Source organism: Lingula anatina, chromosome 3 (genome assembly GCF_051362555.1).
Source record: "Lingula anatina isolate TDL-2025a chromosome 3, LinAna3.0, whole genome shotgun sequence".
In the NCBI taxonomy this organism is placed as follows: domain Eukaryota; kingdom Metazoa; phylum Brachiopoda; class Lingulata; order Lingulida; family Lingulidae; genus Lingula; species Lingula anatina.
This window is the reverse complement of record NC_141769.1, coordinates 7,895,662-7,918,144: the sequence shown is the minus strand read 5'-3', so window position 1 is coordinate 7,918,144 and position 22,483 is coordinate 7,895,662. Positions and strand designations below refer to the sequence as shown.

The 22,483-nt window shown below is 38.1% G+C and overlaps 3 protein-coding genes and 1 non-coding gene across 5 annotated transcripts; 2 read left to right on the top strand and 2 right to left on the bottom strand.

The window, feature by feature from the left end:
* The first annotated feature begins 90 nt into the window (after positions 1 to 90).
* Positions 91 to 6,485, top strand: LOC106150561 (uncharacterized). Its single transcript, XM_087010039.1, has 7 exons — positions 91 to 763; positions 1,276 to 1,381; positions 2,314 to 2,479; positions 2,644 to 2,913; positions 3,547 to 3,708; positions 4,283 to 4,367; positions 4,632 to 6,485. Exons 1-7 carry the CDS (start codon positions 336 to 338, stop codon positions 5,338 to 5,340), a joined length of 1,926 nt encoding a protein of 641 aa, XP_086866165.1. The 5' UTR covers positions 91 to 335; the 3' UTR covers positions 5,341 to 6,485.
* Positions 6,486 to 8,334: 1,849 nt separating this feature from the next.
* On the bottom strand, positions 8,335 to 13,656 carry LOC106150539 (uncharacterized). Its single transcript, XM_013523409.2, has 7 exons — positions 13,158 to 13,656; positions 12,147 to 12,252; positions 11,805 to 11,970; positions 11,119 to 11,388; positions 10,438 to 10,602; positions 10,053 to 10,137; positions 8,335 to 9,525 (listed from the first exon to the last, which is right to left on the bottom strand). The coding sequence occupies exons 1-7, from the start codon at positions 13,604 to 13,606 to the stop codon at positions 8,817 to 8,819; spliced, it is 1,950 nt and encodes a 649-aa protein (XP_013378863.2). The 5' UTR covers positions 13,607 to 13,656; the 3' UTR covers positions 8,335 to 8,816.
* On the top strand, positions 11,154 to 21,579 carry LOC106150548 (uncharacterized). Of its 2 annotated transcripts, none has more exons than XM_087010041.1 (3): positions 11,154 to 11,280; positions 19,291 to 19,546; positions 20,224 to 21,579. In XM_087010041.1, exons 1-3 carry the CDS (start codon positions 11,264 to 11,266, stop codon positions 20,971 to 20,973), a joined length of 1,023 nt encoding a protein of 340 aa, XP_086866167.1. In that variant the 5' UTR covers positions 11,154 to 11,263; the 3' UTR covers positions 20,974 to 21,579. The 2 variants fall into 2 exon arrangements, with proteins under 2 accessions (XP_086866167.1, XP_013378872.2); XM_013523418.2 differs by lacking the exon at positions 11,154 to 11,280 and adding an exon at positions 15,264 to 16,199.
* Positions 18,901 to 18,987, bottom strand: Trnar-ucu (transfer RNA arginine (anticodon UCU)). Its single transcript is given in 2 exon segments — positions 18,901 to 18,936; positions 18,950 to 18,987. It is a non-coding gene; the product is annotated as a tRNA-Arg (tRNA).
* Positions 21,580 to 22,483: the final 904 nt, after the last annotated feature.

The window sequence follows — 22,483 nt, the reverse complement described above, 5'->3', positions numbered from 1 at the left end:
ATTTTAACCTTATATTGCTCTCCCTTTAAAACTATGTTTTCTTTCCAACCATTCAGCTGTTACCATGTTGTATGATCACCTGAAGTCGAGATGAGACTGTAACCATGACCTTTTTGACTCACGGATTCTTTAAGCAAGGTAATTCTTTTGGTGGAAACTGGTGCGGAACAGAAAGGCTTTGACGAGGACTTGTTGATGCGAATCCCCTGCGTAAATGCATTTTAAAACACTCTACGCACCGTTGCCTCGTCTTGGCCGCATGCAGCCTTTATCATTTGCCCTGAGAACGAGACAATTGACTTGCTGTATTTAACTTGTATTCACTCCAGTATAGAATGGAGTATCAGGGAAAGTTGTACGTTGGTGCAATTCCTGTGCTGTTAGCTTTGGCCTGGGTTTTTCTAGGCCCAAAACTTGAAGATGTTTCACAAACTTTATCCGTAAGTGACGCCGATCCCACACAAGGTACTCCACCCAAGGGACACTTGCGCCCTTTCGGATACCACGCAGATGAAGAGAAGGGGATCGTCGAGCTAGACGAATTTCCTGACCCGGAGACTTTTTACAGGGACTATATGAGAAAATCTGTCCCTTTGATAGTGCGAGGTGGAGTAAAGCACTGGCCAGCAGTGGAAAAATGGAAGAGCGAGGATTACCTGAGAGAGAAATTTGGACATCAAGTATTCAACGTAATGTTTAAAAACACCTCAGTCGACAAGAATCACTTTGGGCATATGTTCATGTATATGGATGATTATCTCAAGTAAGCTAACTTAGGTATCTTTATCTTTAAAGTTCACCACGCTTATTTCCTTGACTAATGCAGGTCCTTTTGCATAAAAATCCTGCTATATAACTCCCGCCCCTTTCTGAATGCCCTTCCCACGCCTCCCCGGGTGTGCAGCCTCGGGCCATCATCTCAGCGTGACGGTGTACCTTGTCAAAGACAGCCAACATTGAGGCTGTCTTTTCACCCGCCCACCATCACCGGTTCCCATTCCCTTGTCCAGGTAAGGCCACTTAGAATATGACCCACTTACGTCATGTAAACCTGTATGAATCTAATGGAGGGCGGACTCTCTGTCACACGGACACTCAATTTCTTTACAGAGGTAGGTCACGTACCGGATGACGGCCATAGCTATAAATTGTACTATATTATTTTTAAAAATAACATGATTACTCTCTACTTTTTTTAAATAAATTAAAAAAAGCTGCGTATTTGATGTTTGTAAGTTAAGTTGTTCTACCTTTACATTTATGTATTAATTCCAGTCATTATAAGAACCACAAACTCTACTTAGACGCCAGTATAAGTTTAGAGATGGCGGAAGACGTCACTCTTCCAAAAGTGTTCGGATGTGACACATATTTTAAGATTGTGAGTACATTTTTATTTAACGGCGAATGAGATTAACAAACAAACTGTGTGTAAGATTCAGTGGTCGAATTCAACTAAAGCGGGATGATACAATAAAAAGAAATAAAACGTATGGTCACAGGGCTTTTGACACTACAGCATCAATTTTATGGTCCAATTACATTAATAAAGCAAATGTTCTTTTAATGACTCCTATCATTGTTTTCAAAGAACTAAAAAAACACAAAAACTTTTTATTTAAATTTTTTAATTAACCTGTATCTTTTAGCTTAACTTTCTCTTATATAAGTTCTAAAATGATCTGTGTATTTTTAGTTTTTATATTCATATGTAAACAGCGCTTGGACGCATGTATAGCGCTTTTCATAGAATGGAACTATTACTGTTCTTTTTTTTTTTTTTTTTTTTTTTTTTTTTTAAGCATATACAAACACAATACAGCACATTACAAAGAAGACAAACATACAGGAACATGAATACATCACAGAATCAGAAAACATTACCGTGCAAATACAGAAGGATACACTACATTAGTGCATACAAATACTTATAATACAGATGCTCAGTCACTGAAATACTGATCTTATTTTTAAGCAAGAAATAAAAATGCGTATGATAACCAGTTTTGTTTTGTTATTCCGCTAATACATCACAGAATCAGAAAACACATCACCGTACAAGTACAGAACGATACACTACATTAGTGCATACAAATACTTATAATACAGATGCTCAGTCACTGAAATACTGATCTTATTTTAAGCAAGAAATAACTATTACTGTTCTTATTAAGTCTGAAGCCATAGGTTTATCTTTTACAAAAATGACACATGATCGTCATTACTTGATTGGTTGATTTCTAATTTCCCACTCAAAAAAAAAAAAAAAAAAAAAGATGTATTTTCATAATCAATACATTTACAATCATCTAGATGAAACCGTACCAAATATTCTTCAATGCCGGTTGGTCCAGCACCGACCTTCACCTTGACATCACGGAGACCTTCTTCGCCCAGGTGACTGGTCAGAGACAGTGGATACTGACCACACCTAGAGACGGCAAGAACACATACAGCGACGACTTCCAGTATCATACAGGTAACATTAACATATGTTTATAAAAGCAAAGCCCATATGTTTAACCAAAGAGGGAAAAAAGAGCATCTTTTCATTTGAGCGATTTTATTTTTGTCGACGTTGTATTATGAGGGCCATTCTTACATCAACAACCCCCCTTAACAGTCTAAAAAAATTCATTTTAGGTATATCTCAGATTGATATCGAGTCTGTGGATTTGATCAATTTTCCCGACGTAACCAAGGTGGATGTATATAATATAACGGCCAATCCTGGAGACATCATTTACGTACCTGAGGGCTGGTGGCATCAGGTGCGAGCGAAAGGTCCCAACCCGCCAAACATCGCCATCGCCATATTTCTCCACTGGCTGAACTGTCAGTACGAGGTCCCACCTGGTACAGATGCCGAATATGTAGAAGGGTGTATAAAGATCCGGGAGGAGAAGCCGCTCGGTGAGTGTTACTGATGGAACGCCCAGAAGCCCAAGCCCACACCAACGCCATCTCAGGTCTACATTTCATCCACACCTGAATTTCTAAGGTTGCCTCCTATTTGTAAGGTTAAAGGGATAATAACTCTTCATTTTGGCCCAAAATGGATTTTCCTGGGGTAAACGACAATTCCCCCATACTTCACAATGGTTCATAAACCCGTTCTGACATTCAAAGCTAGTCCATGGTTTTAAAAAGTTTGGTTTTTGTAAAAATCTCTTAAGAGATTCTTTCAAAGGAAGCCACCGATTGAGGTCACGTGGTCCGATGGCAAGCACAGGTTCAGAATAATTGCGCTAAGCGCCGTTTTGGTGGTAAAATAGAATTTATTATATTTCTATGAGTTGTTTACAACGTATTTCTCGTTAAATATGAGTCTCATACGAATAATTGTTATCCCTGTAACATCGTTTAAAATATAAACAGTATTCACATCTTCCAGCAGTGGCGTCGGTATGACGTCGGTGTGCCTGCTGGTAACATTACTCATATTTTCCTCTTTGATAATATATGCAAACCGGTGCATATTCTTTTGTATCAATCAATCAATCCTCTGTGATATCAAAGATGATTCATAGTCGATTTTTTTTTCAGAAATGACTTGTGGCATGAAAGTTGATGAAGCACCTATGAGTGAGCTGAAGGAAACACTAAAACACATGGAACTGGACGTCTTTACTTCAATCAGTGAGGATGCCAGTGAAATCATGGAAGAACTGGAAATTCAAACTTCACTGCTAAAAAGTGGATATGAAAGTATGCCCAACATTGCTTATTGCTTTAATCGTTAGCCTTCTACAAGTCACTGTCGTAAAGCAGCCTTACAAGTGTATTATATCACATCACATGTGTACTAACTTTATTGTTTTAAGTAAGGTAAAATTATAGATTAAGTATTATTAATATGTTCTGTTCTCCAGAATATATATATATATATATATATATATATATATATATATATATATATATATATATATATATATATAATTCTTTGTAGAATAGTGATCCAGCAAATAGCAAGTCATGTACACATTTAGTGCTCCACAAACATTATTATTATTATTATTATTATTATTATTATCGTCGACAGAATAATGATATCTAAGCCCGGTTTCTAATTTTGGGTAACTTTTGTAATGAAGATGAATACTGGTGAAAGACTTACATGACAATCAGAATAGACATTTAGAGCCCAGAAACGGGTTTATGGACAGAAATTTACTCAACAATTTTTGACAGTACATTTTCAACTGTAAAATAAATTAAAATTCTATGATTGAAGTATAATATGTAAATAGTAGATAGATGCTGGTGTAACTTTTTTCCGCAGTGCCTGACCTGGGACTGGCACTTGGAGACATACCTGACAGTGAGCTAGAAGCTGCCCTTGAATACGCTCTTAAGACTGGATACAGGTAGGTGAACAATATCACCGTGGAATTGTACATGTTGCCATCTTAAGTTTCTTTCCCAGTATTGAAATATTTTCAGTGTTAGGCCGATCGCGTTTTAAACAGTTGAAGCTGTTATGGTAAAAAATAAAAAATCTGTGAAAACTGAAGATCAAAAGGCACTGCAGTAATAGTTCACTTTTTTAAGACACAATATTGTGGGATAAAGCAAAAGGTATTATACATATAGCTTTTTTATAATTTGGCGTTTACAAAATGTTGTTTTAGGTTATTTGACCCAGATTTAAGCGAGGAGTCCGAGTCTATTCTGGGGTCTGTTTTGGCCAGCAACAAACACTGCAAACGAGAAGACGCTTTCGTTATTGTTAAAGTTCCTCAAGACAGTTTAGGTAAAGACGCGACCAGAAAGTCGGTGGAAAACTCAATGAAGAGACTTCAGACTGACTACTTGGATCTGGTCTTGCTGCAAGTGCCTTCTTGCGACCCCAAGGACGAGGAGTGTTGGGAATTATTAAAAGAATCATGGCAGACGTTGGAAGAAATGAACGCTACGGGAAGCATTCGTTCCTTGGGGGTGATGGACATAAAAATAAAGAACCTTCGGGATCTCATCAAGATCGCAAAGGTACCAATTTCTGTTGTTCACAGTCGATTTGACCTCATGAAAAGAAGGACAAAATTACGACAGCTCTGCAATGACAACGGCATTCGTTTTATGGCGCACAGTTTAATGGGAGAAAAATGGCTGACGGAAGACGGTCAGAATCCGATACTGACCAGCAATGACCTACGTGTAGTCTCGGCAACCTCTCGTGCTACAACACAGGCCGTCTTAATCCGGTGGGCGTTGGATCAGAATGTCACCGTAGTTCCACGAGCATTGAATCCGTTGTACATTTCTCTCAACCAGAGGGCGCTGATGGTTGACATCTCTGAATTTGAAGACACTTTCGAAAACTTCCCTCACGCAGATTAGTCTTATGAGATTTCTTTTTCGTGTTTTTTTTTCTTTTCCTGAAAAGGCATGTTATCTTTGTTCGTTTTTTATCTTAGTGAATTTTGGGATATATAGCAAGTGAAAATATATGAAGGTTTTATTCGGACAAGTAGATGTCTCCATAACATACATTATCATTATTGTTACGTACTGTTTTATTCTATGTTGAATATTGGTTTATTATATTTAGAAAACTACGTTTGTATAAGAAACATTGGCAAATGTCAAATTCTATCAAATAGTTATATCCGATATTTTTTCATAATCAATAGTGTCTTGAACGCTACACCACAGGCGGCCCTGGTCTGATGGGCGTTGGTTCTTCGAGTTTCGAGTCCTTTTTACATTTCTTCCAACCAGAGGACTCTGAATTTGAAGCAACTTTCGATCAGTTTCCCAATGAAGATTGGTTCGCATGATTTTGCTTTTAATCATCTCCATCCTATGCTGTGGTAATGTGTGGTTGGACGTACGTCTCGAGAAGATGTGACAGATCTGTGCAATAATTATACGTATATGTATATGTTTGAGTAAGTGACTCAGTCGAGAATACCGTTATATCCAAATTTTATGAGTCTTTATAAGATGTTGTTACTGTTTATTTTATTCGGGAAAGTATAAAGTGTTTCTTCAAATTCTTTTCTGATTATTGCATTGCGTTGAGCAATATGTTCATTTTGTTCAAAAAAAAAAGTTTCGTGTATTAATGTAAGTCATTATTATATATATAATAATATATATTATTAATAGTACATAAATAAGTATAATGTTTCATTCCGGTGTAACGTAAAAGAGAGCCTCCCCTCCTTGCCCTAGACTTTAATCCTCTTCGTTCAGGCTTAGTTCAGGCTAACCCTAACCATTATAACTAAATTGAGGGCCGACTTTCGGAGGAGGCGGGTTGGGGTATCTTATCCCCAACCCCAACTTTTTTTTACGCCATCAGTCATACGCACAGGGGGCAGGGAGGATCTAAATAGTAGACACTACAATATGGACATCGAACATCTCTGAAAATTTGGTACTACCAAGAAACAGCTTATATTGTGTTCTTTTTAATCTGCTGGGTTATTAAATTCATTGTACTCCATTTCGGTTTTTGAATAAAGCTAATAAAATGGCCACTTTGAATGTTCCCCCTCCCACCGAATTTATAAAATTAATCATAAATCGAGTACTCCCCGAAACCAACAGTTTCTTTTCTTAGACGAACTGACGCTGTTTTGAGGGGTTTGGAACCAAGAAATAACATTGGTCAAAAATCTTCTTGAATCATGACCCAGTATATATGATTCAAATATCCCATTTTAAAAGCGTGACTTGTGGCACTTGAGTTAAATAATGTAAAGTACCTTTTTCTAGTTATTCAACGCATCAGTGCCATTACACAGTAATACCTTGCTCCAACCATCAGACAAAAGGAAACCTCTAATGCAGCGGACAGTGGTCAACACTGCAATGTTTTTTCTTTAATTCCTCAATAAATGTTCACATTTTTCTGACAACAGCGGTTATAAGTCGAATTGTATAACAGAAAACTTGCAAAACAGCATTCATTAGATTTATTTTCATAAAAAAGGCGCGAGTGGCGATTCTACTGATTCATAGCTCTTTTTTTAGAATTAAATTGCATTAACTTTTTTTCACCAATATTATGACTGATAACTAAAAGGTTATTCTTTTAGGCACATACAATGGGCCACTCATACTTACATGTACACGCATCCATTGCCCTGAATGCTCTCGCGAAGCTCTGTGTACATTGGTTGATTTGAACTCAGATAAAACGAAAATGATTTTGCGATTGTTTGTTTCTAAAGCCTTTATTTCTGTAAAGTCTGATGTTTTTAACACACGTTAATTTTCCAATATATATTCTACTAAGTTGACATGGCTGGGTGGTACATGTAACCTGTGCAAACACAATCGCTTTGGATCCGGTTTGACACCCGAAAAGTGAAATCTTTTCTTTCTTTATCTTTTACATACATAATAAACAAACACATACGGAAAATAATCTTTAAACTTTTTTTACTGTACCCAGTATATTCATTCAAACTATCAAAACTCCCTTACACTAAAATGTTGTTAAGTCATAAGGTATTAATTTCACCACACTGAGGAAACACCGAAATGACGTCTAATACCAAAACAGTCGAGATATCCGAGTGGGAACCTCCGCTGATACCATGATGGATCGGATTCAACACAAGCAGTTTTTACCCAACTTCATGTTCACAATAGTCAAAAGTGTTAGACAAATCATTTCTTCAATCTTTCGCTTTGGATTTTCAATCTCAAAACGAAACAAATTATGATGATGCTGATAAATAACCACCCAACGATATCCCACTCGTCAAATCGTGGCATGAGAGAGTATGTGAGCTCAGACGCGTAAATTAGTGGTCCAGGGCCCTTCGCGAATTATTTTATGTATAATCTTTAATTTTAGAGTAGAAACGGTGTATTTTTATGACCAGTTTTCCTGGGCCTGTTTTTAAATTATTTGAACAGCACTGAGATGTATGTGTAGCATGGTTTTAAGAAATAAATGATGATTACGTATTGTTATAATTGATATATGTTACAAAGGGATATTCTTAAAGGGATAATAACTCTTCGTATGAGATCTTTTTTTTTCACAATAAAAACATTGTGAACAACTCATAAAAATATAATATATTTTGTTGTACAAGAAAAACGGCAGTTAAAGCTATTATTCTTATATCTGAGCTTGTCTTTAGACCACGTGACCTCCATTGATGGCTATACTCTATTATAATCTCTTAAGAGATTATATAAAAAAAAAACCTTTTAGAAAAAAAAAACACAAAAAAACAATGAATGTAAAAATGAATCCATTGACCATTGGTAAGTACGGGAAAATTGTTGTTTACTCCAGGAAAATTCATTTTTTTGTCAAAACGAAGAGTATTATCCCTTTAAACAGACGAAGAAATATCACAGCAACTCATCAAAACACAAAGATGTATTGATCATAACAACTCCTGATATAAGACATCATAATTATATTTCTTAACTAAAGGCAGTATTCTTAATAAAATAAAACGATACCGAAAAACACTGAATATTATTCTGAATAGAATAATTCATGAACAATTATTATATGATAGTATTTTGAATAGAAGTAAACAACAACAAAAACATTGGATAGTACTCTGAATAAAACGTAACGATTAATCATTGGATAGTTTTCTGAATACAGTGAAATAATATCGTATGAAGACATATGGTCTTCCCAGAAGAAGCTAATCACATTTTCAGAGAATGGTCACACCTAAATAATGTACTTAAGGATAATAATTATACAAAAAGTTTTCTTCGCTATTTGTATATTATTTGTCCAAAACACATACGTATCACACAGGATAGAATTAAACTAATAAAGATAAAACGCATTATGAAGAACAGAAAAAAGAAGAAATCTCCCAGGACTAATCTGAATGAGGGAAGTTTTCGAAAATGTCTTCAAATTCAGAGATGTCAGTCATTAGCGCCCTCTGATTGAGAGAAATGTAAAACATATTTAACGCTCGTGGAACTACGGTGACATTCTGATCCAACGCCCACCGGATTAGAACCGCCTGTGTTGTAGTGTGAACGCTTCTAGACACTACCTTCAAGTCATTGCTGGACATTAACGGATTTTGACCGTCTTCTGTCTGCCATTTTTGTCCCATTATACTGTGCCCCATGAAACGAATACCGTTGTCATCGCAGAGCTGTCGTAATTTTGTCCTTCTTTTCATGAGGTCGAATCGACTGTGAACGACGGATATTGGTACCTTGGCGATTTTGATTAGATCTCGAAGGTTCTTCATTTTAAGGTCCATAACTCCCAAGGAACGAATGCTTCCCGTAGCGTTCATTTCTTCCAACGTCTGCCATGATTCTTTTAATAATTCCCAACACTCCACGTCCTTGGGGTCGCAAGATGGTGCTTGCAGCAAGACCAGATCCAAGTAGTCAGTCTGAAGTCTCTTCAATGAGTTTTCCACCGACTTTCTGGTGGCGTCTATACCTAAACTGTCTTGAGGAACTTTAACAATAACGAAAGCGTCTTCTCGTTTGCAGTATTTGTTGTTCGCCAAAACAGACCCCAGAATAGACTCGGACCCCTCGATTAAATCTGGGTCAAATAACCTAAAAAATTCACAGAATTTTTTTAATTCATCTAAGTTATGATAACTGTAATACACTTGATAGCTGTAATACATGATAACTGTAATACATATTATGACACTGTTCTACCATCTTTATCAGACAACATAATTGTTGTAGAAATGAACTGTCACAGTTTGTAGTTTGATATTCAATTTCAAAAGATTTGTGAACCTTTAGGCCTACAACACTGCACTGGAATCCAGGATGCTGCTAATAGCGGAACACAAAGACGGATAGCATGAAACAAGACATGAGACCAATTCTAATATAAGGAGGGGGTTGATAAAAAAACGCCCGTTTTACTCGTTATACTTATTTTAATTTGGAAGGGAGAAAAGGGGGGCACTTGCTCGGACGGTATATACTTTCTGCTAGATCCGCCATTGTTGTATAAGTCAGCATCCATTTTTTCGTTAGCCAAGGCGTTCACTTCAGTACTGGAAACGAAACATAAGATGTAAAGGATTTTAAGGGATATATCGGCTCATGTATGAACGTTCCCCTACCTGTATCCAACTTTGAGAGCGTATTCAAGGGCAGCTTTTAACTCACTGTGAGGTATGTCTCCAAGTCCCAGTCCCAGGTCAGGCACTGTGGAAAAATTCAACAAAGTTACACCAGCATTTATTTATTATTTTCGTGATATAATTCAATGATAAAATATTATAAATTCATAATAATGTCTCATAAAGTTTTGATTTAGTTTGTATTAACCACAATATTAAAAACTTTTGAATGTTTTTTTTACGTTTTTAATATTAGCAAAGGAGTTTATGTACGTTTTAACGTACATAAACTCCTTTGCTAAGTCAATTTAAGTGGCTACGTTAATAACGTTCTATGGGATTTTTGTTCTCTTTTTTAACATATATTATACTACACGTTAAGTACTTTCGTATCCGCTCTTCAGCAGTGAAGTTACAAACTTCAGGTCACTCGTTATTGTCCAGTTCTCTCTCTCTTTGATTGCAGTAAATGTCTCCAGTTCCATGTGTTTCAGCGTTTTCATCAGCTCGCTGATAGGGGCCTCGTCAACTTTCATGCCACAAGTCATTTCTAAAACAAATAAATAAATAAATAGTGAATTAACTTTGATAACGTGAAGTCTTTTTTCTTGGTAGAGGACATACACAGATGACAGAAAGACAGAAAGACAGGAATTTAATTACTACTGAAAAGAACTTGCGGAGAAATACGACCAGCAGGCACGTTTAATCATTTTTTAAATTATCGCTCTCAGAAGCCTCACCAGCGCTTAAGCCACATTTTTAATAAAATCAATTAAAATTATCTTTGATATAATATGTCTTTCTTGGAGGGCTTGCGAGCTTGACCATGAAAAAACATGCATTTGAATAGTCAATCTTTATCAAGGTGGAGAATCGTGAGGAATATGACCATGTTAATGTCATGCTGACGTCATACCGACGTCACTACTAGACTAAATAAATGGTAATAGACAATTTAAAAGATGTACACTTTATGTTAGGCAGCCTAAAAAAAGTCAAATAAGCTGTTGAGTGGGTGGGTGGGTGGGTCTTCCCTCTCCATGCTTCTATCAGTAACACCCACCGAGCGGCTTTTCCTCCCGGATCTTTATACATCCGTCTATATATTCGGCATCTGTACCAGGTGGAACCTCGTACTGACAGTTCAGCCAGTGGAGAAATATGGCGATGGCGATGTTTGGCGGGTTGGGACCTTTCGCTCGCACCTGATGCCACCAGCCCTCAGGTACGTAAATGATGTCTCCAGGATTGGCCGTTATATTATATACATCCACCTTGGTTACGTCGGGAAAATTGATTAAATCCACAGACTCGATATCAAGCTGAGATATACCTAAAATTAAAAAAAAAACGTATTTCTGAGGTGGTGTTGCCAATGTTTTCTTACTAATACTAATTTTGTGCATTGACAAATACTAAACAACTACGTGAAAAATCCCCAACTCGGAAGATGGGAGGATGGAAACGCAAGTCTGTGATATATCTGATAAATAACTTGCAGTTTAAATGAAGTGGACATTGGGCTCTTACCCCATTTTACCAATAAAGGTCTGAATATGAAAATTTTCCTTATAAATTACGTTGTTGTACAAAGTCAACTAATTTGTTTAAACTGGCTTGAAATGTATTTTTGTTTTGAAGCAACATTTAGTGTTCATACTGAATGAGGATAAGTCTATATAATCATGAATTTTATGCGTCTTAGGTCTATGCTTGAAAGCTAGTGAGAGTGAGAGATTAACAAACGACCTGTATGATGCTCAAAGTCATCGCTGTATGCGTTCTTGCCGTCTCTAGGTGTGGTCAGTATCCACTGTCTCTGACCGGTCACCTGGGCGAAGAAAGTCTCCGTGATGTCAAGGTGAAGGTCGGTGCTGGACCAACCGGCATTGAAGAAAATTTGGTACTGCTTCATCTAGATAATGGAAAATGCACTGTTATTGAATCATCATCTGCTTCCAAGTTTTGGAGGTAGGGAGCAATAAAAATCAACGAACAATGAAAGTGGGTAATATTTTTTGTTTCCTGAATTACACATTTTGTAATGCACCCTTGTAACCGTTGACTTAATTTAGAAAAAAAACTACTTACAATTTTTAAATAAGTGTCACAACCGAATATTTTTGGAAGGGTAACGTCCTCCGCCATCTCTGAAGTTATTCCAAAGTCTAAGTAGAGTTTGTGGTTCTTATAATGACTGGAATTAATAAATAAGTAGGATAGTAAGTATTCAGTTTATAAACACATTGTCACGAAATGAGTTAATAAAACAAATAGATGAACTGATTGATGAAATATTAAATTACAAATCTAACAAACGAGCTCCCAAACGCAAATATGTACAATTTTGCTTGATATAAAAGGGACACTGGCACTCAGAACTGGAATGTAATAATGTGATTTGAATACTTAAATAACTTTTTTACCCAACATGTACCCCGGTAGGTCAGTCCACCAGTAAGGCAATAAAGCGGATTGCGAGCTACATGCACCGATACGTACCAGTGACAGTGAACGGGTATATACAGTTTGTAGAAGACTGCACATAGGTGAGTCACTATTCGAATGGAAACGTTAACACCCCTACCCTCTACCTGGACTACACGTTGATTTTTAACTAGACATTCAAAGATATGTCTCTGGTTATTTCATGCCACTATTTACCACTGTGTTGCGTTGGAGAACAGTGCGCTTATTTAATCTGCAGCTCTGGCAGAGGGTAGAATACCACCTTGGAAATAGACCTTAGGGTACCCGAGGAAATGTGCAGAGGGAGTATGAAAAAACGCCCCGAGATTCAGAGGGCACCAAAAAAAAAAAAAAAAAAAAAAAAAAAAAAAATAATAATAATAATAATAAAAATAAAAAAACTCTCTACTGTCTTACACATATCTGCATGTCTCTGCCGTTTCCACTATCAAGAGAGATATGATAATAAACTACCGAGTTTACTGTCCGCACAGTGCTCTTTAAAACTCAGGGTGATAGAAATGGACGGACGGTATTTATCAGGATTTTTCTGCTAAAGGACCCGAATAAGTGAAGGAAATAAAGGTGCCAATCGAATCCAATTTAAAGACAGAAATATCTGAGCTTTCTTACTTGAGAAAGTCATCCATATGCATTGCCATATGGACAAAGTGATTTTTGTCGACTGAAGTGTTTTTAAACATCACGTTGAATACTTGATGTCCAAATTTCTCTCTCAGGTAATCCTCGCTCTTCCATCTTTCCACCGCAGGCCAGTGCTTTACTCCACCTCGCACTATCATAGGGACAGATTTCCTCATAAAGTCCCTGTAAAAAGTCTCCGGATCAGGAAATTCGTCTAGCTCGACGATCCCCTTCTCCTCATCTGCGTGGTATCCGAAAGGGCGCAAGTGTCCCTTGGGTGGGGTGCCTTGTGGAAGATCGGCGTCATTTATCGATATTGTCTGTGAAAAATCTTCAAGATTTGGACCTAGAAAAGTCCAGGCCAAAGCTAACAGCACAGGGATCGCCCCAACATACAGTTTCGTCTGATACTCCATGTTACTGTACCATATTCTCATCTTCAAAACAAACACAGGGGGTTCTATTTCGCCTAAATCTAGGCAAACACGGGGAGAGTGTTGCACAACTCCTGTGACAAAAGGATTTTTTGTTCCGCACTAGTTTCTACCTATAGAACAAGTTTCACGTGGGACTGACCTCCATTTGCAGCTTGCCACCAAAAGGAGTAGACGTTTCTCCTTTTCTTTTTTGTAGGATGCTAAAATGAGCTGGGGTGCATGTTTAAAGGGATACTGAAGCATAACACCCGTGAAAAGTTTAACACAATAAAAGCACCGAATAATCATACACAACCGACACTGGTTAGATCTTTATAGACCTTTTCATTCTTTTCAGTGGGAAGACGCTTCGATAATTGCAAAGGGAATAATAGGGTTATCACTGTGGGAATTAATCAAGCTCTACCTACCGAGCTCTGTCTTATTGTGACAGACGTTTTGTATTCGTCATTCGCGTCCAAGGTAAAATGAAGTTAGTTTAGGACTAGAGACCGTGAAAACCGTGGAAGCGGGGGCGCTTTTTTCTTATACTTGAAGCCAGCTGAATGATGAAATTAACTCCATGCAAAAAAATCGCGTTGTACAGTAGATAAAATTGTCATATATTATCCAGATATATGTGTATCTGTGGATATCTAGTAAAAATCAATTTGTGGCCCTGGTAGAGGGTAGAGACAGTCATGGGCGGGAACAGCCAGCACGTTCAGCATCGGGGAAAAGATTGTGTATTAAAAATACTTATTTAAGAGTTGAAGCCCAACTCTTCTAAGAACCCTTCCGTTATTCTATGTAGCAAGACTAACTAAGAGCAATTTCGATGAGAATAATATTTGCATTAATTCTATCTTGCAGCAAGACGAACAACACAGCGAAAAATAAATGAAAAAATATATATAGGTCAAAACAATACGCTTAATGCTATTAAGTACAATAAAGTGAAATAATATACGACTCTCAGAAAGCCCCGCAAGAAGCACGTGTGTGTCTTTGTGTGTATGGGGGGGGGGGGGGGGGGGGTGACGTAATGTTTTAAAGAATTATTTCCGTATAAATTTGGTTTGCAGAAGTGAACAGGGCCAATAAACCCCCTACTGACGTGTTTAAAATTTCGTGTGTGTGTGTGTGTGTGTGTGTGTGGGGGGGGGGGGGGGGGGAGGGGGGGGTAACAGGGGCGGATTTAGGGCGTCTTCTGGGTCTTCCGGAAGACGGTCAGATTTTCAAGTTTACATTGACGGGTATGTATTTTTTTCTGTCAAAAATGGAGGATAGATCAACAAAGATAATTTGGAAGACTGTCAGAAAATAACTCTGGATCCGCCCCTGGGTAAGCTTCCTACATGCCCCCTCCCCCATCCTCGGCTCCGACATCTGTGTGACAACATACATGTATTCTGTGCGGAGCTTCACAACCGTCCTAGGTTATGGATTGTGCTCAAATGCTTTAGGTGTGCATCCCAACGCAATTCCCAGGTGAGCATTCAGCAAGGTCAACACACTGACACACTTTAGTGCTAGGCCATTATCTGCCAGCGATGTTTAATATGCGAGTTTATTTTCTTCCAATCAAATTCTCCACAAAAATGCTTCATAAATATGCCAACGTGTTTTAAAGCACACCGTATTTGGCTGAGGCACGGGGTAATGCCCGTCATTGATTTCTGAGGACGACCCGAGGCCTCGTTTGAATAAAACCCCATCGATTTGTCGCAGTCTGCGGCTCACTAGCTCACTTCAGAAAATTATCGATCTAGAAGGCTAATCTCCAGTGAGAGAGAGAGTTTCTTTGTCTGTGAGTCGTAAGCGTGCGGAAGAGAGGGAGATCTTTGTTCATAGTCATCAACACTCGGAATACTCTAGGAACTAAAACTGAGGCACGGGGGAAGCCGGGCGGGATTCATTTGGTCCTGCGGCCAGTTACCAGAAGCCGAATATCTTCAGCCTGCTGGGTAGGTGAAGAACAGACTAGCCGACAGGTTAGCGTATCTCTTGGCGGGTGAGCGGTATATGTCAGTGTTCGAGCTGATAATTGAAATCATTGGTGCCCTGGTAGCATTTTCAAACCAAAACATCAGGCAGTGTTTTTTCACAAGCAGTCCAGGCAGTCAATGCCTCATCTCTTCTAGGCATGCAGGACGTGTGAACTCAGCAAAGCCGGTTATTTTACTCTCTATCCAAGCTCCTCGGCAACGCTTTTGGTGAATCTCGGATCAACTTAACGCCAAGTACGATCAGGAACAGTGTATACAATTGACTTGTAGCCTAAAGAGGCCTCTGACCACTACCCACAGCGTACAGTATTGGTGACCGACATACCGAGTGGGTGAAAGCCTACCTCTCCTACAGCAGCACTGGCAGCAACCATGTTAAACCTTGGTTGTGCCTGCGTCTTTATAAGATGGCTAACGGCATGGTTGGTGTTAATAGTCTTCACCTCCCTCCTGCTGGTGGGACGAAATGGCGATCAAGTGGTCTTCAACCACCATCTTGACCCTGCCTCACTGACCACCCTGGTCTTTGCCGCTGTCCAGTTCCTCGTGGTGCCCCTGGTCATTGTAATGCTATGCAAGAATGATATTGCCATCAGTTTCGTCAAGTAAGTATTCTGTATATATAAATTTATGACAAGGAATATCAACAACGCTAACCTACTTCTAATTTATTTAATAAACCAAGTGTTGTAAAGCCCATTGTCAGTATAGTATGTTTACATATTACATGTGACCCAAAGCGATGCCGTGCATGATTACTTATTGTTTTAGTGGGCTTATGCAATCAATTCCCGGATAATGCGCTATTGTATCGATCGCCCGGACTGTTCTTGGGACGTTGTCAACACTGTAGAAAATATACCATAATGACTATATAAATAATACAAGTAACAGATATGAGTAATAGAAATAAATGATTCAGTGTTAGAGTGGGCCAGAAAATTTATAGATTCGGTTTTATTTACCCAACCCTTCCATAGGTTAATTCATGTACATGTATTTTAGAACTATGCACCCGTATATTTGGGTACATTTGATTTTGCCATAATAACGTTAAACTCAAGTTTTGGTTTGCACTACAGCTAATGTGTATTTATTTATTTATTTATTTATTTATTTATTTATTAAGTCAGTCAGTTGGTTAGTTCATCTTCAGACTTTCACCTTACTGCATTTTAGAAGCAATTTGATTATTTTCTTCAAACTCTCATAAATACCACATTTTACAAAATGCAAGAAAATAGCGTAAACCTCATCATAGGACATATGTTATGTAATATCTCTGGCTGGCAAAATATTGACTTTGCCCCTCTTAATACGGAATTCTGGTATCATGACAGCAGTTTCTGGGCAATATGTTTTTACATGACATTTCAGGGCAAGTAATTCTAGCACATCCTCTAATCACATTTTCTATAATTGGATATTGGTTATATCAAGTACACAGCTTGATATATTCAGATAGCCTTCCACAGTTCACTTCCCTTATCAGCTAACCTGACTGATGTTACTGTGTTTATATGCGTGGCATTTACCGAATGCAAAAATGAAAATAACTAAAGCGGATATTATATACATGTACGCTAGTTTTCTGTAATAATTAGTTTTGTATTGCTTCGGTTCATATAACACTAATGGATTTAGGAATAGGTTCTTTCTGATTAAGTGCGACAAAGAAAAAGAAGCAATAAATAAATAAATAAATAAATAAATAAATAAATAAATAAATAAGAACAAAAACTGTCATATAGTAAACAGTTTCACATAAACATTTATTACTCTGATTATGTTCTGCTTGTCCGTATATGAAAACAAACTTACAAATAAAATGAGATTTTATAAAGCATGAATAATGACCGCCGCAAGCCAGACAAGCTCCTGGAAACATGGGTTTCATATATAGGTCATTTCCTAGAACCTTATACAATAGTTTGGTATACCTTGATACAGAACTCTGCGGGAAACGCTGGACCAGGTGTTAAGCTGGAGAGCAATTCAGTTTATTTTCTCTGGACAAGCAGTTATCTTTGCGTGGAGTCTGTGAGATGACCCAAGTTGGACAGGCCCCACAACTCTACTCGCTTTTTGCTCTCATCTGATTTTTAGTCCGTTCCTTGTAATTTTTATGTACAGTATGTGTTGGTTTGCGTGCCCATGTATTGTAAGCCTATTTCGAGCTGAAACATTTCGCACTTGACTATCTTATATTGTGGCGGAAAAAAACGAAAAATAAACAATTGAAGGATTTTACGAAATGTCTCATTATTGGGCGTTTGACATTGAGCCTAAACACATATAAATAGCTGGTCAGAATATTATGGTAGATAAGAAATACTAACTTGCTTTTCCACCCATGTGAATGCGGAAAGATAAATGCAAACTTGATATGAAGCACGAATTATATTCAATTTTCATTGAGTGAACGTTCGATGGTAATACGGTTACGTGTCGCAGATGGAAACCTAGCTTTTCTTTGTCTCTGTTCAATCCACAGTTTGTATTAACCTAGTAGGGCACCGTGACCTCTGGGCTGCTTACAAAGGCGATCATATTACGTGATTTAATTCCCCGAAGCCTTAAAGAAGAATCAACTAACAAGAACTGATATTGATTAGCTGCGCGCTGAATGCACTGTGTCACTTATGGTGGGAGTATTAAATGAAATATCGATCATAAATGCACAGAAGCAGACTAAACCGCTTTTCATTTAGTTAGCATACGTGATTACAACATTATAATCGATTTTGTGGATATTTATTCGCCTGTTTTGTGTATCTCATGTCTTGCACCATATACCTGTGCTGCTTTTTCTGCCACGAGGCGGCGTTTCTGTGTTGTCAGTATTGTGTAGCTTTGGGCTGCACCGTTCGTCGGTAGATGTCAGTTTAACCGCTACAATTACCAAATAGGCAGCTTCCCTGTCTTCTTCTCAACGCCTGGAGAAGGCATGTTACTCTGTTAGACTGGGTTCCGACAGATTTAGATCGATCCATCTGGATCGACCTAACTAGCTGGGGGTTCACGCTAAATATTGCTACCAGCTTCCGGGAGCCGAGCGAGCACAAAAGTTAATGACCCCCATACAGCTTTTAGTAGGCTGGACAGACATTTAAGCCGATTAAGCTGACAGCAATCTAGTGACACTCCCCAGGGGGATAGATCGATCTAAATATCTGCGGGAATGGTCTCTTAATCGTTAGTTTTATCGCGTATGAGCCGTTGGTTGCTAGATGTACTAAAACGGTTCTTGAACTGTTCCAAGTGAGAATTTGTGAACCTATGATGATTAGCAGCAGCAAAAAGGAACGACTCCGGTGGGACTCGAACCCACAGCCTCCGAATCACTTATCCCCATTAGAAGTCCGACGCGCTGATCCATTGCGCCACGGGGCCGCACATACGACATATTTTTTTATGCATTCCAGATCGGATACTCTGTGTTGGAGGCTTACACTTTAATTTCAAAAAGGGGAAAAATTGCTGCATATTGTTGTGCACCTAATAGTGGAAGGGTAGTTTTTCTCTTTAATTTTACTTTGCTTATTGATTTCTCATTTTCTCTCTTTTGAAAAAACACATTTTCATTGCAGCTAGGGCCTACTAATATTTTAAAGCGTCTACATATTTTGTACGGGAAACATACAGTGTGTATATAGAATAGAATATATTTTAAAACCATTAACATTCTTTTTCCAGGATCATCTACTGGTTCTCCGACCCTGTATCAACATGCGTGCTTCTCTCCCCAATACTAATTGCCACGGTGCTACCAAAGTTATGGCTGCCAGACGCCAACGCCATAAACACCGCCCAGAGAAACGCTACAAGCAGTGCCGTTGTTTGGTTGATGGAAAAGAACACCAGTATTCTCCAAGTCTGTCCCTTGTGGTTCTCTGGTCAGTGTACAGTGGACACGGGGCCTCTGCTCAATTCACTGAGTGTTGGAGCTGTGGTGAGAATTTTTAGCTATTAGAATACAAAATGTGTTAAATTGTACCTGATTACAACATTCCTGGTCTATCTAATGCAATTTGATTTTAATCAGTTTTTCAACTGAAGTTTTTAAATAATATAATATAATATAATATAATATAATATAATATAATATAATATAATATACTGTTGGTCAGAATCATTCAGGAATTTCAGAGTTACCTGAAACACAAGACATGAGAACTCGAAGTATAAATCACGTCTCACTCATTGCATGTTTTCTTTGAATCCTCCGCCAATGTTTTCACTTGTCTTTTTGTTCGTTTGTCCATTCGTCACCAGTCCTAACTAAAAAAAACTTATGGGTGGATTTTGATGAAATTTTCTGAATATGCAAGAAATGGACTAACTTAAAAATGAATAGTTTAATGTGGAGAACTGGATGACCATCTGGACCCATTGAATATGTTCTCAACTAACACAATACATCAGTTACATGTCTGGATATTATGCATCGTTACCAAAGAGGTAATATTAATTTCACTGAGTTAATTAATTAATCAATTGATTGATTGCTTTGCCAAATTACTAACTGATAAAAATCGATAATAACGAAAATTAACCTGCTTTCCTAGTGCATTTGTAGTCTTGTAAATGACATCACATGGGTTTAACGATAAGTCTCCCACTTTTCAGCGCTCGTGGATCCTTTGTGCGCAGTTCTCCGTTTTACTCCCAGTGGTGCTGCGCCTGATCCAGATCCAGTGGAGCATGGACCTGGCTATTGCAGACAGGCACCCGGTGTCGACGTCTAGCGACGGGGATGCAGACCACAAATTGCTGAACCAGTTTATGTTTGTTCTCATCACGGTGTTCTGGATCGTGGAATCTTTGGAGGTCTGCCTCATTCTTGACGCTGCAGCTTTTGGCAGGGAATACATAGATATTGTTCAAGGATCTGCCATCGCTGCCGAGGTTTATATTGTTCTGGCTAATGCTATACTGCACAAGGCGGTGGATGCGTTTTGTAAGGAGACAGCCTATTCGTCTCTGTTGCAGGCCATTGTAGTATACATGGCGTCTTTTCTCGTTGATCTACCAATCTTGATCTGCCGCGTTAGACTCTTCTGGTTTGTTGATACCACGGGAAGACTTGAAGGTTCCTTTTTCATCTGGCTCATCAAGGATTTAGCCGTCATTATATCTTGTATCATTATAGGCTGCGTGATATTGATCAAGAGAGTATGCAAAAAACGGTGCCCGTGCCAAAGTCACTGCAAAATAGCCGAGCTGGACTGTTTCAGAGAGGCTTACCGAAGTAAAATGCACGTAAAAGAAGCCTTCAAGAGCTCCCACTGGGTGAAATTTCTTTGTGCTTTTTTCACCCTATTTCTTGTCGGTGCGCTGATAGGTGTGGCTTTAGTGATTAACGCATTTGCCCGCTAACACCAATGACTTCTTATTCTTCTTATTCTAACTGAATATTTTTACAGTTCAACATGTAACAGGATTTTGACATTTTTTACGTATGTATTGGTGCGGGCGTATGTGATGCGCCGGTTTGTAAACTAATATAGTGTAGCTGTAATATTCTTATGTACAATTTCATATTTTGCATTTTCTTGTACGTATATTGCAAATGAATGTTGCCAAATTTCAGAATTTAACATTTCTTATACCTGCAGAATGGGGACACACTGTGCTTAAACACTTAAAAAGTATTTTTGGAAGGAAATGTCACTTAATGGGACATAAAAGCTACTTGAATGCCACTTTTTGGTCCTTTGCAGTCATTTTCTGCACATTTTGTTCACTTCTAACGGGATATTGTCATCACTGGTATTTTACGCATTCAAATGCGCATTGCAAGAGGCCCTGAACATAGACAGTTTTAAACCTTTTTATATCAACATGAACTCCTTTAATGTGTGTGTGTCTTATCATCTTGGTGACACTTGTTTAAAAGGGCCGAGATTTTCATTTTCATGTGTTTATTTATTTTGAATGTACTTATTTATGTAAGAATTGAATAAAAGCAATGTGTATCAGAAACACGCCTTATTGACCCTCCTCTCGTGTTGCACTATGTGATTTTCTTGTTTCCGTAGTTAAATTATCAGAATTTTGCTTTAAGCGCCAGTCTCTGTTTTACCAAAATCAGAAGATATTTTGATGGAAATTAAGAAGTCAGAAGTCTTCTCTAGTAGAGTACCAAACTAACACAATCTGTAACAGGGAGAGTGCTAAGATTCTACAAAAAGATAGTGGCTGGACAACCAAGGAGTAATGGGAGTCATATGAGAGTAATGGGAGTCATTTTAGTGGATCTTTTCACAAACACGTTTTCATATATGCATACAACAAACGCAACCCACTACAGCCCGGGAGCCACCGGCTCATTTGACGGTTATTTTGGAAAACATTAGATTTGGCCTCGTTTTCAAAACGTGGAGTGGTAACTCTAATAAAATTTGGCGGGAGACGAAGGCATAGAGACAGGTAAGTTGTACATGTGTTTGTGCAATGAACAGTTGATTTAAATGCTAATGAATTTGCGGGACAATACAGTATATGTTTAAGTTACACTTTATACACCGAAGGAGTGTTCGTGTATTGATTTCACTGAGTATTCTCTAAAGTTACTGGCGAATAGCAAAATGGCCGCAGACAAAACGTCATTGTAAACATTGACTTTTGAACTGTGCCAAATGCAGCTTAAGGGGTTTTTTCTTTATCTGTTCCTGTTTTTTCATAGTTTGGCAATATTTTTTGAACTTAAAATTTTTTAAGATGTGCGATGGCCTGTAATTTGTAGAATTTCAACATTTCCAACAAGCTGTATATTCACCGTGCCGGGTACCATATCATTTAGTTGATCGAGTGATGGCAGTGGCGTTCTGGTCTCATGTATGGAATGAATGTCACCGTATAAGTGAAATGTTTGAATATTGGCTTC